This window comes from Phacochoerus africanus, chromosome 5 (genome assembly GCF_016906955.1).
Source record: "Phacochoerus africanus isolate WHEZ1 chromosome 5, ROS_Pafr_v1, whole genome shotgun sequence".
Classification (NCBI taxonomy): domain Eukaryota; kingdom Metazoa; phylum Chordata; class Mammalia; order Artiodactyla; family Suidae; genus Phacochoerus; species Phacochoerus africanus.
Genome location: NC_062548.1, coordinates 63,507,574 through 63,521,833, shown reverse-complemented (window position 1 = coordinate 63,521,833; position 14,260 = coordinate 63,507,574). Strand labels below are relative to the sequence as shown.

At 45.0% G+C, this 14,260-nt stretch overlaps 1 protein-coding gene across 2 annotated transcripts in view; it reads left to right on the top strand.

Annotated features, from left to right (window-relative positions):
• The window catches only part of USP39 (ubiquitin specific peptidase 39), a 29,760-nt gene extending 22,079 nt beyond the window's left edge, over positions 1-7,681 (top strand). For both annotated transcript variants that reach the window (XM_047781620.1, XM_047781621.1), the window contains exons 10-13: positions 1,366-1,508; positions 4,707-4,842; positions 6,168-6,254; positions 7,170-7,681. In XM_047781620.1, the coding sequence (XP_047637576.1) occupies positions 1,366-1,508; positions 4,707-4,842; positions 6,168-6,254; positions 7,170-7,217 (414 nt within the window). In that variant the 3' untranslated portion in view covers positions 7,218-7,681. The remainder of the gene's footprint in view (positions 1-1,365; positions 1,509-4,706; positions 4,843-6,167; positions 6,255-7,169) is intronic.
• Positions 7,682-14,260: the final 6,579 nt, after the last annotated feature.

The following is a 14,260-nucleotide window of genomic DNA, read 5'->3' as shown; positions in this document are numbered from 1 at the left end:
TATGGTGTCTTAAGGTGGAAAGTTACTAATGTGAGGTCTTATTTTTCAATGTAGGCATTTATAGCTATAAATTTCTCTCTTAACCACTGCTTTAGCTACATCCTGTGTGGTTTTTTTTGTTTTGTTTTTCGTCTTTTTGTCTTTTAGGGCTGCATCAGGCTAGGGGTTGAATTGGAGCTGCAGCCGCAGGCCTACGTCACAGCCACAGCAACAGCAACGAGGGATCTGAGCTGCGTTTGCAACATACACCACAGCTCATGGCAACACCAGATCCTTAACCCACCGAGCAGGGCCAGGGATGGAACCTGCGTCCTCATGGATGCTAGTCGGGTTCGCCAACCACTGAGCCATGATGGGAACTCTGTCCTGTGTGTTTTTATATGTTGTATTTCCATTTTCATTCACCTTGAATTCTTTCCTAAGTTCCCTTTTGATTTCCTTTTTGATCTACTGGTTATTTAGGAGTTTGTTATTAATTTTCACATATTTGTGAGTTTCTCAAATTTCTTTCTGTTGCTGATTCTAATTTCATTTCACTGTGGTCAGAGAACATACTTTGTATCATTTTTATACTTTATTTTTTATTTTTTTGCTTTTTAGGGCTGCACCCACGGCATATGGAAGTTCCAGGCTAGGGGGTCTAATTGGAACTGTAGCCACAGGCCTATGCCACAGCCACTGCAACTCCAGATCCATGCCTGTCTGTGACCTACACCACAGCTTATGGCAATGCTGGATTCTTAACCCACCACGAGAGGCCAGGGATTGAACCTGCGTCCTCATGGATGCTAGTCAGATTCATTTCTTTTGAGCCATGATGGGAACTCCCCCCTTTTTAAAAAAAAAAAAAAACTTTCATGGTTTTTAAATTCTGAGTTTTTAACAAGTCCTCTTTTTAAAAAAAATTTTTTTTGGATTATAGGTTACTTACAATGTTGCATTAGTTTCAGGCACATAGCAAAGGGAATCAGTTATACACATACCCATTTTTTTTTAATCCCATCTAAGTTATTAGAGAACATTGAGTAGATTGCCCTGTGCTATACAGTAGGTCCTTGTTAATAACAAATCCTCTTTCTCACTTGACATTTGGTTTTCCTTATAGAAAAGAATACCCTTGTGACTGTGGTTAGAGTTCAGCAGTATGGCCATACACTGGCTGAAACCAGCAGCTGAGGTATTTTAGTTGGCCTTAGCCAGACTGCTATTCCCAAGCCTTGTAGGTGGTTTATGGGATCAGGTACCTTCTGAATTCTAAGTGTAAGGCAAAATTATGTTGAAAAACCCAGCCGCAACCAAAACAAAGCTCATGTCCCTGCTCTCCTGTTCCAGCACTAATTGGATAGTTTTCTTTTCTCCCTCTAGGAATATAAGACTTACAAGGAGAACTTTCTGAAGCGCTTCCAGCTCACCAAGCTGCCTCCATATCTCATCTTTTGTATTAAGAGATTCACTAAGAACAATTTCTTTGTGGAGAAGAATCCGACTATTGTCAACTTCCCTATTACGTGAGTTTTCCCTTCCTAACTCTTAGGGGGAGTAAGCTAGAATTTATTTTCATATTTTTGTACCACTCTTAATTTTGGACTGTCTTTAAGTTGGAGATTGCAGTGAACCTACCTACACTACATAAGTTAAGAAGACAATGTAAGAAGTCACTTCTTAGCAGCTAGCTGGCATGTTGGCTATCTAGAACTCATGTGGATTTCCTAGGACTCATATCTAAATTATCCTTTAACAATGACTATTTATTAGTCCAAGAGGGACACTCTAGGAATAAATAGCCATCACTAACACATAGAAAGCTAAGCAGTGTAGTTAGAACAAAATAATCTGTTTATTCCTTCATTGTTTACATTGAAAACTTTTTGTATTTTTGGACAGGTAATATATTCATCATGTAGTCTAAAATTCAAAGAAGGAGGAGTTCCCTTTGTGGCTCAGTGGTTAGCGAATCTGACTAGGTACCATGAGGTTGCAAGTTTAATCCCTGGCCTTGCTCAGTGGGTTAAGGATCTGGCATTGCCATGAGCTGTAGTGTGGGTCGCAGACGCGGCTCAGATCCCATGTTGCTGTGGCTCTGGTGTAGGCCGGAGTTTACGGCTGATTGGACCCCTACCTGGGAATCTCCATGTGCTGCAGGTGTGGCCCTAGAAAAGACAAAAAGACCAAAAAAAATAAATAAAAAAAAAATAAAATTCAAAGGAGGAGCTCCCACCTTGGCACAGTGGGTTGAGAATCCAACTGTAGCAGCTCTGATTGCTGAGGAGACGTGGGTTTGATTCCTGGTCCGGTGCAGTGGGTTAAAGGATTAGCCACGGCTGCTGCTCGGATTCAATCCCTGGCCCAACAACTTCCATATGCCATGGGTGTGGCCATAAAAAAAAATTCACAAGGAGATACATATCTAGAAGTGACCACTGGATGTGACTGCTGTGAGCATTTATTGTCAGTTCTTCCAGAGATAACCTTACTGTGTTTCATGTTATGAGTGGTAGCACATCAGATAGTAATAGATATAGGATATAATCTCTCTTATTCTACCTTGTATTTAAATTTCCATAAATATCTGTAGGCTGCAGAAGGTTATATTTTTCCTGAAACTAATGTAGTTAGCATTCTCTTAATATTTATGTTAACTGTCAGTCTGTTTCCCTGTTTACCATCATCATAGTCATAACAGTAAGCATTAGTAATAGCTCTTTATTTTATAATAACCAATGTACGTGTATATTTCAACAGACAGAATTCAACAAATAAAGCAAAAAGACTCCTTATTCCATGTACATCAGGAATGTTCCTCTATCTAAAAAAAAAAAATGAGTGTTCACGTATTAAAGATAAATTTGATAGGAGTTCCACGGTGGTCTGGTGGTCAGGATTAGGTGCTTTCACCACTGTGGCCCGGGTCAATCCCTGGTCTAGGAACTGAGATCCCACATCAAGCCACGGTATACCATAGCCAAATAAATAAATAAAATTGTTAAAAAAAAAAGTAAATTTGACCTTGAAAAGTCCCAGTTGAGGGAACCTAGTCAATAGTTTCTTCTTCAGGACTGAAAATTTTGGAAGCTGTAGGGGAGCCAAAGTGGATTCCATAAAGAAGAGAAAGCTGGTAGGAAAGAATAAAGCTGCTCTCAAAGCAGAAAAGAGGGCAGGTAAGCTCTCGGATCTTGCTGTTTCTTCAGTGCCTGGTCTCATTTCCTGGTCTGAAACCCTTGAATAAATTCCCCTTTGTGCTTAAGCTCCCTAGGGTGGATTTCTGCTACTTGAAACCATTCTGCCTACTTGACTAAAAGAAAAAAATGAAGAAGCAAAGTCCCAGAAAATAAAAGAAAAAAAAGTCTGCATGATCTGCCTGGTTTGCCATGTTAAAATTGTTACAGTGATTATGTACAGTGGCGACCCACATGGTCATGCAGTTAGGCTTCTGCATCCTGAGCCCAGAGATAAGGTGTTCCCTTGACACTGAACTTGATTCCCACCTAAGACAGAGTGACGCAGTAACGCTTGTTCTCATCTCTGATGAGATAGTGACTCTCACCCCCATGTCATAGAAGAACCTTACAGCTCTGAGGTGGTAGAGCCAGATTCCAGATCAAGTCTAATTGACTCCACTTTTGACTACTAGGCATGCTTTTTTTTTTTTTTTTTAAGAAGGCTTTATTATTATTATTATTATTATTATTTTGTCTTTTGTCTTTTTAGGGCTGCACCTACGGCATATGGAGGTTCCCAGACTAGGGGTCTATTTGGAGCTGTTGTTGCCAGCTTACGCCATAGCCACAGCAATGCCAGATTTAAGCCGTGTCTGCAACCTACACCACAGCTCACAGCAATGCCGGATCCTTAACCCACTGAGCGAGGCCAGGGATCGAACCCAAAACCTCATGGTTCCTAGTTGGAATCGTTTCCACTGTGCCATGACAAGAACTCCCAGGCATGCTTTTTTTTCCCCATTAGGGTTAAACCTGAGGTGTGTGAAAGTTCCCAGGCTAGGGGTCAAATCAGAGCTGCAGCTGCTGGCCTGCGCCACAGCCACAGCAATGCCAGATCCGAGCCATGTCTCCGACTTACACCACAGCTCATAGCAGTGCTGGATCCTTAACTCACTGAATGGGGCCAGGGATCAACCCTGCATTCTCATGGATACTAGTCAGATTCATTACCTCTGAGCCACACTGGGAACTCCTAGGCATGCTTTTATTTATTTATTTATTTATTTATTTATTTGCCTTTTCTAGGGCCGCTCCTGCGGCATGTGGAGGTTCCCAGGCTAGGGGTCCAATCAGAGCTGTAGCTGCCAGTCTACGCCATAGCCACAGCAATGTGGGATCCGAGCCGCATCTGCAGCATGCACCACAGCTCACGGCAATGCCAGATCCCTAACCCACTGAGCAAGGCCAGGGATTGAACCTGAAACCTCATGGTTCCTAGTCGGATTCATTAACCACTGTGCCACCATGGGAACGCCTAGGCATGCTTTTAAAATGTGCTTTTCCCATAGAGCCAGTCTTTCTAGTTTGATTCGTTTTTATGGCAAATTATGTAAATTTCCGCCAATCTGGGCTTCCAAAGCTCTTCAAGCCCCTCCTTGATCCAGGGCCCTGAGATAGGGTTCAACAGCTTTGTGGGCCACTTGAGTAGGGCACTTGGCCTACCTGGTAGCCCTTGTCTGATCTTCACTTTATTTTCATCTTCATCAGGAATGTGGATCTGAGAGAATACTTGTCAGAAGAGGTGCAGGCAGTGCACAAGAACACCACCTATGACCTCATCGCTAACATTGTGCACGACGGCAAGCCCTCTGAGGGCTCCTACCGGATCCACGTGCTTCATCACGTGAGTGGGGCTGGTTTCTCGATGCAAGAGGCTAGGGGTCTAATTGGAGCTGTAGCTGCCAGCCTACACCACATTTATAGCAACACCATATCCTTAACCCACTGAGTGAGGTCAGGGATCGAACCCTGTATCCTCATGGATTCTAGTTGGGTTTGTAACCTGCTGAGCCGTGATGGGAACTCTCCATAACCTACCTTTTAACAAGACCCTTTGTTGGTGTGAGATTGAAGTTTACAAAGCACTGGTGTAGAGGTTCCTTTTCAGCTAAAAAATTTTGTAAATTTACTGAAAATGGTTGAAATGTGCTTAAGATATATTGGTATCACACAGATGATCAGCACAGATGGTTCTAATTTGATTAGTCCTCTGGGGCTGTGGGTTTCATCTGTCAAGCACTTTGTGCTAGATGTACGTGTGCCAAGTGCTCAATGGCAGCTTATTTCGTTTATATCCTTAAAACACACTTCCCAGATAGGTGTTAACACCATTTTTTGATAAATGAGGAACCTAGGCTCAGAGTTTGAGTAATTTATCTGAAGTCAGTAGAATTGGGATTTGAACCTAGATACTTGGTTTCCCCATGTTTTTAACCAGTCCTCAAAGCTGGAATGGGGACTTGATTTTGTGATCCTGAATTTTTGTTGTTCCCTATTCTGAACTACTGGAAGATCCAGAATATCTGAAATATATCTTTCTCGGGCATTTCCTAGAGGTTTAGATGGATGAGGCAGGTGAGCTTCCAGAAATGCTTCCGCTGTAATCCAGAAACCTCTTTTTCTCCTTGTTTATGGAAACATGACATGAGGTAGATTTTTCTATATTTGCAGTACTGGTTTTGCAACCAAAGGAAACGGGTTAGTATGATGGAACAGTGTCCATCAAGGACGTGTGCTCTTGACCGGCACTTGCTGTGTCCTCTGAGTCAAGGGGTGAGAATGTCCACTTTTGGTTAAGGCTGCACCTCCCGAGTGAGTGTGTTTATTACTCTGTTACTTCCCAGCAGCAAGGAGCGGTCTTAGGTGAGGAATGGAGGGCTTCCTCTTCTTTCTCTTTGTTGTCCTCCGCGATTCTTCTTAAAAGCACATAGTGTGTGAGGCTCCATTGAACTTCATAGAGTCCTTGGCAGGAATTGCCTTTGCCAAGATCAACACCCTATGAGCTCTTAAAATTGAATGGCGCCCAGCAGAGGTCATGCACCCTCTTACTTAGGACTCATGAGAGACTAGTGGTTACTCTATTTTTCTAGCTTTTGGCTGTGATCCCTTCCCTGTTACACCCTCTTGGTTTAGGGAGTAGACTAAGCCCTCCTTTCTTGCTCTTCGCAGGGAACAGGCAAATGGTATGAATTACAAGACCTCCAGGTGACGGACATCCTTCCCCAGATGATCACACTGTCAGAGGCTTACATCCAGGTGGGTTGGCTGCAGACTTGATGAGGGTGGAGGAGATGGGGAGAGGAGTGATGTGGGGTCGACTTAGGTTGGGTTGGGTGGGATGCCTTTTGATGCGCACTGGGGAGTGAGGCAGGTTGGCTTACACGGCCCTGAATGCCCAGGAGTGATCTTCAGAGAAGAGAAGGCCAGAGAAGCAGGGAAGCTTTATGAGTGAGCAAGGAGGTTCTGTTTACGGCCAGGTTAGTTTTGCAGTGTGTGGTCTGATTTCAAGGAGGAAAAGCCCAGAATCATCCAGGCTGCCAGCTAGGAGTGGCTCTGAAGCTTTCCCCGGTTCCCTGGGCCAGGTCAGCACTCTTCGTGACCCCATAGCACCATCTATGTGTCTTTATTGGAGCATCAGCTGTACTGTTGGAACTGTCCTCCCCATTGGACTGAGAGCTGGTGGAGCAGAGTATCTCTGACTGCCCTTGTACCTGCAAAGAAGGAAGACTGAGGCTAAGAAAAAGCTATAGCTTTGTAAAAAAGATAGGTGTCACTGCACGTTCTAGAGAGATTTCATTCCTTAGTGACTGTGTCTAAAGTTACAGCCCTAGGAGTCTTCTTTTTTTTAAGAAAAGGAACTTGGAATGGGAAGTAAGAGAAGGATGGGTGGAAAAGTGAAAATTGGAGTTCCCTAGTGGTCTAATGATGTCACTGCTGTGGCTTGGGTTCGATCCCTAGCCGGGGAACTTCTGCATGCCAAGGGTGCGGTCAAAAAAAAAGTTAAAATTGAATGAAAGAAAATTTTCTGAAAGATGATTAGTTTCAAAGGGCTTAGCAAGTATACAGTTGGGGTGGCAGGTTGTCCATTGTCCAGTGCAGATTTAGGTACTTAATAAATATTTGTGGATTGATGCCGGCTCCTAAATAATCCATTGTATTGGTCTCTTACAGATTTGGAAGAGGCGAGATAATGATGAAACCAACCAGCAGGGGGCGTGAGGAGGCATTGAGAACTTTGCTTTTTTCCCTGGGGCTTTGGCTGAAGATGTAAATGAGAAGACTGAACCCAGGTTGAGGGCATGTCCCTTGAGCCAGGCCTGCTTTCTGTGCTCTGGTTCATACCAGAGCCTCAGGGCTTCGTCTGCCTAGGATGGCCCTGGGCTGTCACCCAGCTGTTCTTTGATCAGTTTATTGGCGCTGGAGGCCCCTTCCTCCTTCCTGTCTGGCTCCCCTCTAGCAGGGCCGAACTCTTTTACAGATGTATGTAATTTATTTCTGAGTAGCAGAAAGTAGCTGAAGGACAAGATAGTTTTCTTCTAAGCATCAAAGCTTCGGAATCCTAGAAATAAGAGCTTGAAGCCAGTAACACTCTTCTTCCATAGTAGATAAATTGTTTTCCTGGGGTTCTCTTCATTTCCTGATGTGTGTTTTGGGATGAATGAAATATTTTCTCATTTTTAAAACAGTCTCTTGTTTTATATCCTCCCTGTTAGGCTGCCTATGGAGAGGACTTTTTTTTTTTTTTTTTTTTTAGGGCCACAGTTGAGCCGTGGAAGTTCCCAGGCTAGGGGTTGAATTGGAGCCGCAGCTGCTGACCTGTGTCATAGCTCATGGCAATGTCGGATCCTCAACCCACTGAGCGAGGGGCCAGGGATCGAACCTGAGTCCTCATCGATACTAGTTGTGTTTGTTACCACTGGGCCATAATGGCAACTCTAGGAGTGGACTTTTTCAGAAAACTCCTCACAGACTGTCTACCCCGTAGTCTGTCATCTGGTGAATGTTATGGTTGTCTCTTCCTCTCAGCGGTTAGGAAGCCTGTTGTCTCTAAGTCACAAAGTCTCTGACTAAAAGAGAAATTATTGCTGAGCTTAACTGGAGTCAGGAGGTGGGCGGTTTCAGCCTGCAGTGCAGGGGTGTGTGAGAAGAGCCTCTGACTGTGTGCAACTCAGAGAACATCTCAGCTGGGCCAGTGGGGAGCCCAGAGCAAAGGTTGCCTGTCAGAAGGTTCTAGCACATGTGGTTTTGGACAAGCTCAGTCATCGATTAGGAGCTGCCTCGAGGAGAGTATGGCCTTGGGCTGGGCACTGTGGCAGGTCTGAGGACATGGCCATTGGTGGCAGTCAGTCAACTGCTGCAAGTTCTCTTAAGGGGGGGAAGGAGCCATGCATCCCTGGCTGCCACCCTTTGCTTCTGGGATGCAGTGCAGAGGTCCCTAGGTATCCTAGTGGTTCTAGGACCCTGCGGACACCAAATTCAGAGGATGCTCAAATCCCCTGTATAAAATGGTCTAGTGATGGCGCATAACCTACACATAGCTCCCTATCTACTTTAAATCATCTCTAGGTTATTCGTATGCCTAGTATAATGTAAATGCTATGTAAATAGTTTCCAGTCATGTGATAAATTCAAGTGTTGCTTTTTGGAATTTCCTGGAATTTTTTTTTCCTGCATATTTTCGAGCCTCGGCTGATTGACTCTGCAGATACAGAACCTGCAGCTATGGAGGGCCCCGTGTTCATCCTTCATTTCCTCTGCAGGCTCATCTTCCTCTGTCCAGGCATTAAAACTTAGGATTCCTTGGGAGTTCTTGCTGCGGTGAGCGGGTTAATGACCCATCTTGTCTCTGGAGGTGCAGTGGGTTAAGGATCCTGCATTGGCTACAGCTCTGGTTCAGAATTGATCCTTGGCTCAGGAACTTCCACCTGCTGCGAGTACACCTAAAATAAGCTGGATATTTTTCTAGGGTCACCCTACCCGTACCACTTCCCTTTGTCTAATCTGTTACTGAGGCCTGTCTTTTACTTTCTGAGTAAATCTTCCTGCTGCTTTTCATTCTCTGCCACTGTCTAGTCCAGCCTAGTACCAGCTTAATCCAGGTCCAATCAAGAGAGAGGAACTGGACTCAGGTTCGATCCCTGACCTAGCTCAGTGGCTTAAGGATCCAGCGTTACTGTGAGCTGTGGTATAGGTCGCAGACGTGGCTTGGACCCCACATTGCTGTGACTGTGGCCTAGGCCAGCAGCTGCAGCTCCGGATCGACCCCTAGCCTGGGAACTTCCATATGCTGTGGGTGGAGCCCTAAAAAGACAAAAAGAGAAAACCTATACAAATAATCTGATCAGGAAAAGTTTGATTTTAGCAGTTAATAACTATAAGAGGACTGGAATAACCAGGAATTGGCTAGTAATGAGAGAATATAGGAATAGTAGACACAAGGAACAACTGCCACCCATAGGAGTGACACAGAGCGTCCAAGGCTGAAATCCAGACCCTGCTGAAACTCTGTTGCATTGGACCCTGTCAGAAACCTGCTCTCTAGTGTATTACGGAAGGCTGTTTACGGGGAGGCGTCTCAGTCTGTTACCAAATTGCCTGGGAGCTGGGAACTGCCTGGTGAAGCTCCCGGGTACTTGGTGGTTCTGCTGTACACTGCAGGAGCCAGGCACTGGAGAATCTTCGAGCACAGCAGGAGCCTGATGCTGAAGAAGCTGCACTCAATGCTTTTAAGGGAGCACACAGGAACCGGGAAGCAAAGCCCTGTCTTCTGTGGTTTGTCTCCAGTATTGTTTTCTAACAAAGCTTCAATGTAGCTGGCAAGGAAAAGTCTAAAGGGCTCAAAGCCATTTTCACAGAACAGGCAAGAAGGGTGCCAGTGAATTTGGAGCTGAGGGCACTAAATTGATAACCTGCCCAGCCCCCCTTCTGATGACTCAGCTGCAACAACCACAGGGAAAAAGACGAAAAGAACAGTTGCCCTTCCTGCAAGAGAACAAGTTTTCAACCTTTTTCAAAATGAGATGCACAGTCTCAAGAGTCATGCCTCCATTGATAGTTTTATATATTACTCTTGAGATCCAGTTAGTCTCACTGAATCTTACAACTTAAAAACTAGGTTGTAAACTTCCAGCAAGTTAACTTAAAAGCAGGAAGAAAAGAAAAATGGTTAACATATACAAATTGTTGTGTACACATAACAGGCAAATAGAAAATGAGCAAAGCAACTTAAAGAGTCCTCACTTCTGGGAGTTCCCATCGTAGTACAGCAGAAATGAACCCAACTAGTATCCGTGAGGATGCAGGTTTGATCCCTGCCCTCGCTTGGTGGGTTAAGGATCCGGCGTTACCATAAGATGCAGTGTAGGTCACAGATATGGCTTGGTTCCCGCGTTGCTCTGGCTGTGGCATAGGCCGGCAGCTATAGCTCTGATTCGACCCCTGGCCTGGAACCTCCATATGCCAGGTGCAGCCCTGAAAAAAAAAAAGAGTCCTCACTTCTGTAGCTGGTCATCACATTGCGATTGAAGCTGTGTGAAGCTTCTTCCACTATCCCTCCATGTTTTCTCTGCCCTTAGCTCAAACCACAGCTATTCAGGGTTCTTTACCTGGTACAGTGGCCCAAATCTTCAGTCCCTGAGAGCCTGGCTTCTTAATCATCTTCCCCTCCCTCCCCCTGGGTGCTGTAGTTTTCCATTAACCTTTGCTGTTGGACATAGTTCATTTCACCTCCATGGTGACTCTGATCATCAGGGTCAGTCACTCAGACAGATTACACTCCCCTCCCCTGCTCCCCCACTGCCCCCCCCCCATTGGTTCACTAGCATAAGAGCCCAGAATGTCCAGGTGGTAGTCTTATCTTCCAAATAGTGCAAACATTCCTTCCTTGGGAACTAAGATCGCCAAGCCAGCGGGGCTTAAAGTTTCGGGGACAGGAAGCAAAAATTCTGCAAGAGGATTATTAGGAGTAATAAAGGCATCCCTCTGACAGACACCTATTTTCTAGACTCATGTATCTTGGCTGTGAGGAGAAAGCTTCAGCACAGTGGTCTCTGACTCAAAGCACGTACTACAGCTGTAAAATGAACACCAAGGGGTACTGTAACTTTTCAGTAAGCCATCCCACCTTTTGGCTAGGCTATCCACTCCTGGATGATGGTGCATGTGGTAAGACCCATTAATCCTGTGGGCATGAGCCCATTTTTGCACTTGCTGTGCTCTGAAGAATTCCTTGATCAGGTGGAATGCCATCTTGGTTGATTGGGCATTCTGTGAGTTCTTGGCTGGTGGTGCTGGCAGAAACATTGTGGGCAGGAAAGGCAAATCTGTATCCAGAATATGTTTCTATTCCTCTGAGGTTGAACCTCTGCCTCTTTCATAATGAAGATGGCAATCGGCTTGGCACTGGGTGACTGGCCCTCCCCACGAGGAATAGTGGGCATACTAGGGGCTCAGTCCCTGCATTGGCAAGTTAGATACTCAGCAAAAATTCTTCTCAGGTCGGGGAAATTCTGTTGTGGAGCCTGTGCTTAGCCTCCATCCCTGCCACCATGGCTCACAAGCTTATTGAGCAAGCGCTGGGGTGGCTGGAGGAAGAGGCCATTGGTGACATGTGTGTCATTTGTGTTCCCCTGATTATTAAGGGTCTCTTTTACAGTGGACTCCTTTTGTTGGGCATTCATATGGAACACAAATGTTTTCATAGTATAGTCTTTTTTTTTTTTTTTCTTTGAGGGGTGTACCAGCAGCGAATGGAAGTTCCCGGGCTAGGGGTCAAATCAGAGCTGCAGTTGCTGGCCTATACCACAGCCACAGCAACTTGGGATCTGAGCTGTGTCTGCCACCTACATCACAGATCACTGCAACACCTGATCTTTAACCCACTGATTAAGGCCAGGGATCAAATCTGCATCCTCATGGGTACTAGTTAGGTTTGTTACTGCTGAGCCACAATGGGAACTCCCTTTCACAGTATAGTTTCATTCAAGTTGTCCACCAATATATTTCTTTCCAGACTTTTTTTTTTTTTAGGACTGCGCCCACAGCGTATGGAGGTTCCCTGGCTAGGGTTCGAATCAGAGCTACAGCTGCCGGCCTACACCACAGCCACAGCAACACAGGATCCAAGCTGTGTCTGCAACCTATAGCACAGGTCATGGCAACGCCAGATCCATAACCCACTGAGTGAGGCCAGGGATCAAATCCACCACTTCATGGCTCCTAGTCAGATTCATTTCTGGTGTGCCACGACGGGAACTCCAGAGACTTATTTTTTTTTTTTTTTCTTTAACCAGTCTTAAAATCCTGTTCCTTCTGAATCCCTGCCCATTCAGCCAAATCATTGGCAACTGCCCACGAATTAGTCTAAATCTGTACTTCTGGCCATCTCACACTCCAAACACAGTCAACAACCAAATATACTGCTGGAAGTTATGGCCGCTAGAGGACCTTCCTGCACTTCTGTCTTCAGTGTCACCCTGAGTGAGGATCACGTGCTGCAGCTGTCTGCTTGCAGGTTGGGCCAGTGTATTGTACAAACCCAGCTATCAACTGGGCTTGGGTTTTGTCTTGGTTAGCTGGACTGGAAGACCACCCCAGGAAGCAATGCAACAGGAGTTGTGTCAAAGGAATCTGCTTGTGCCTTTTGGCCCTGCCTAAATTTGGTCTCAGGCGATTCCATCTAATGGTCAGTTGCAGCTGCATGTGCCCAGCATGATGAGGTGTCAGACCACAGCCAGCTGGTGATGGGAGGATCAGGCTGCAGGGTCACTTGATGTCCCATTGTTAGGTGCTCCATCTCTTCCATGGCCCAGTAGCTGGTCAGAAGCTGTTTCTCAAAAGGGGAATAGATATTTGCAGAGGAGGGCAGAGACATGCTCTAAAATCCTGGAGTTCTACACGATGGTTCTCCCTCTGGTCCTTGCCAAGGCTCCATACAGCATTCCTGTTTGCCATGGATGCTTCAAAATAGCATTGGCTCATCATTAAACAGCCTACAAATAGCAAATGCTGGAGAGGGTGTGAAGAAAAGAGAACCCTCTTACACTGTTGGGAATGCTTATTAGTGCAACCATTTTAGAAAACAGTATGGAGGGTCCTCAGAGAACTAAAAACAATTATCATCGTATGATCCAGTAATCCCACTCCTGGGCATGTACCCAGACGATGCAATGATTCAAAGGGACGCATGAACCCCATGTTCATTGCAGCACTATTGACAATAGCCAAGACTTGAAAACAACCTAAATGTCCATCAACAGATAAATGGATTAAGATGTGGTACATATATACAATGGAAACTACTCAGCCATAAAAAAGAATGAAATTATGTAATTTGCAGCAACATGGATTCAACTCGAGATTATCAAATTAAGTGAAGTTAAGTCAGAAAGAGAAAGACATATACCATATGATATCACATGTGGAATCAAAAATATGACAAAAATAAACCTAGCTACAGAATAGAAACAGACTCACAGACATAGAGAACAGACCTGTGATTGCCAAGGGGGTGGGGGGAGGGAGTGGGATGGATGGGGAGTTTGGGGGTAGTAGATGGAAACTATTATATTTAGAATGAATAAGCAACGAGGTCCTACCATACAGTGCAGGGAACTATATCCAGTCTCCTGGGATAAACCATAGTGGAAAGGAATATACAAGAAGAATGTATATGTGTATATAAATAAGTCACTTTTCTATACAGCAGAAAAGCACAACAGTAAATCAACTATAATTAAAAAAATGGAAAAAAAATACCATTGGCTCTCCTGGATCATAAGGCCCAAGCAGTAGAGCAGTCTGAACTTGCTGCAGAATCTTCTCCTAGAGTTCCCGTTGTGGCTTGGTGGTCAACGAACCTGACTAGTATCTATGAGGACGCGGATTCCATCCCTGGCCCTGCTCAGGTGGGTTAAGGATCCAGTATTGCCATGAGCTGTGGTGTAGGTTGCAGACACGGCTCAGATCCTGTATTGCTGTGGCTATGGTGTACTCAGCAGCTACAACTCCGATTCAGCCTCTAGCCTGGGAATCACCGTATGCTGCGGGTGTGGCCCTAAAAAGACAAAAGACAAAAAAAGAATCTTCTCTTACTCTGATCTCTATGAAACTAATAGTTGTACAGCTGAGTGACTCTCTAGATGGGTAAAAGCAGCATTCTCAAATGTGCAACATATGTTGTCTCCAAAAGTCAAGGAAGCCTACTAAACCTTGTACTGTCTCTGTGTGTTTGGGGTTGGGTAGGTGACATGAGGTATAGCAAA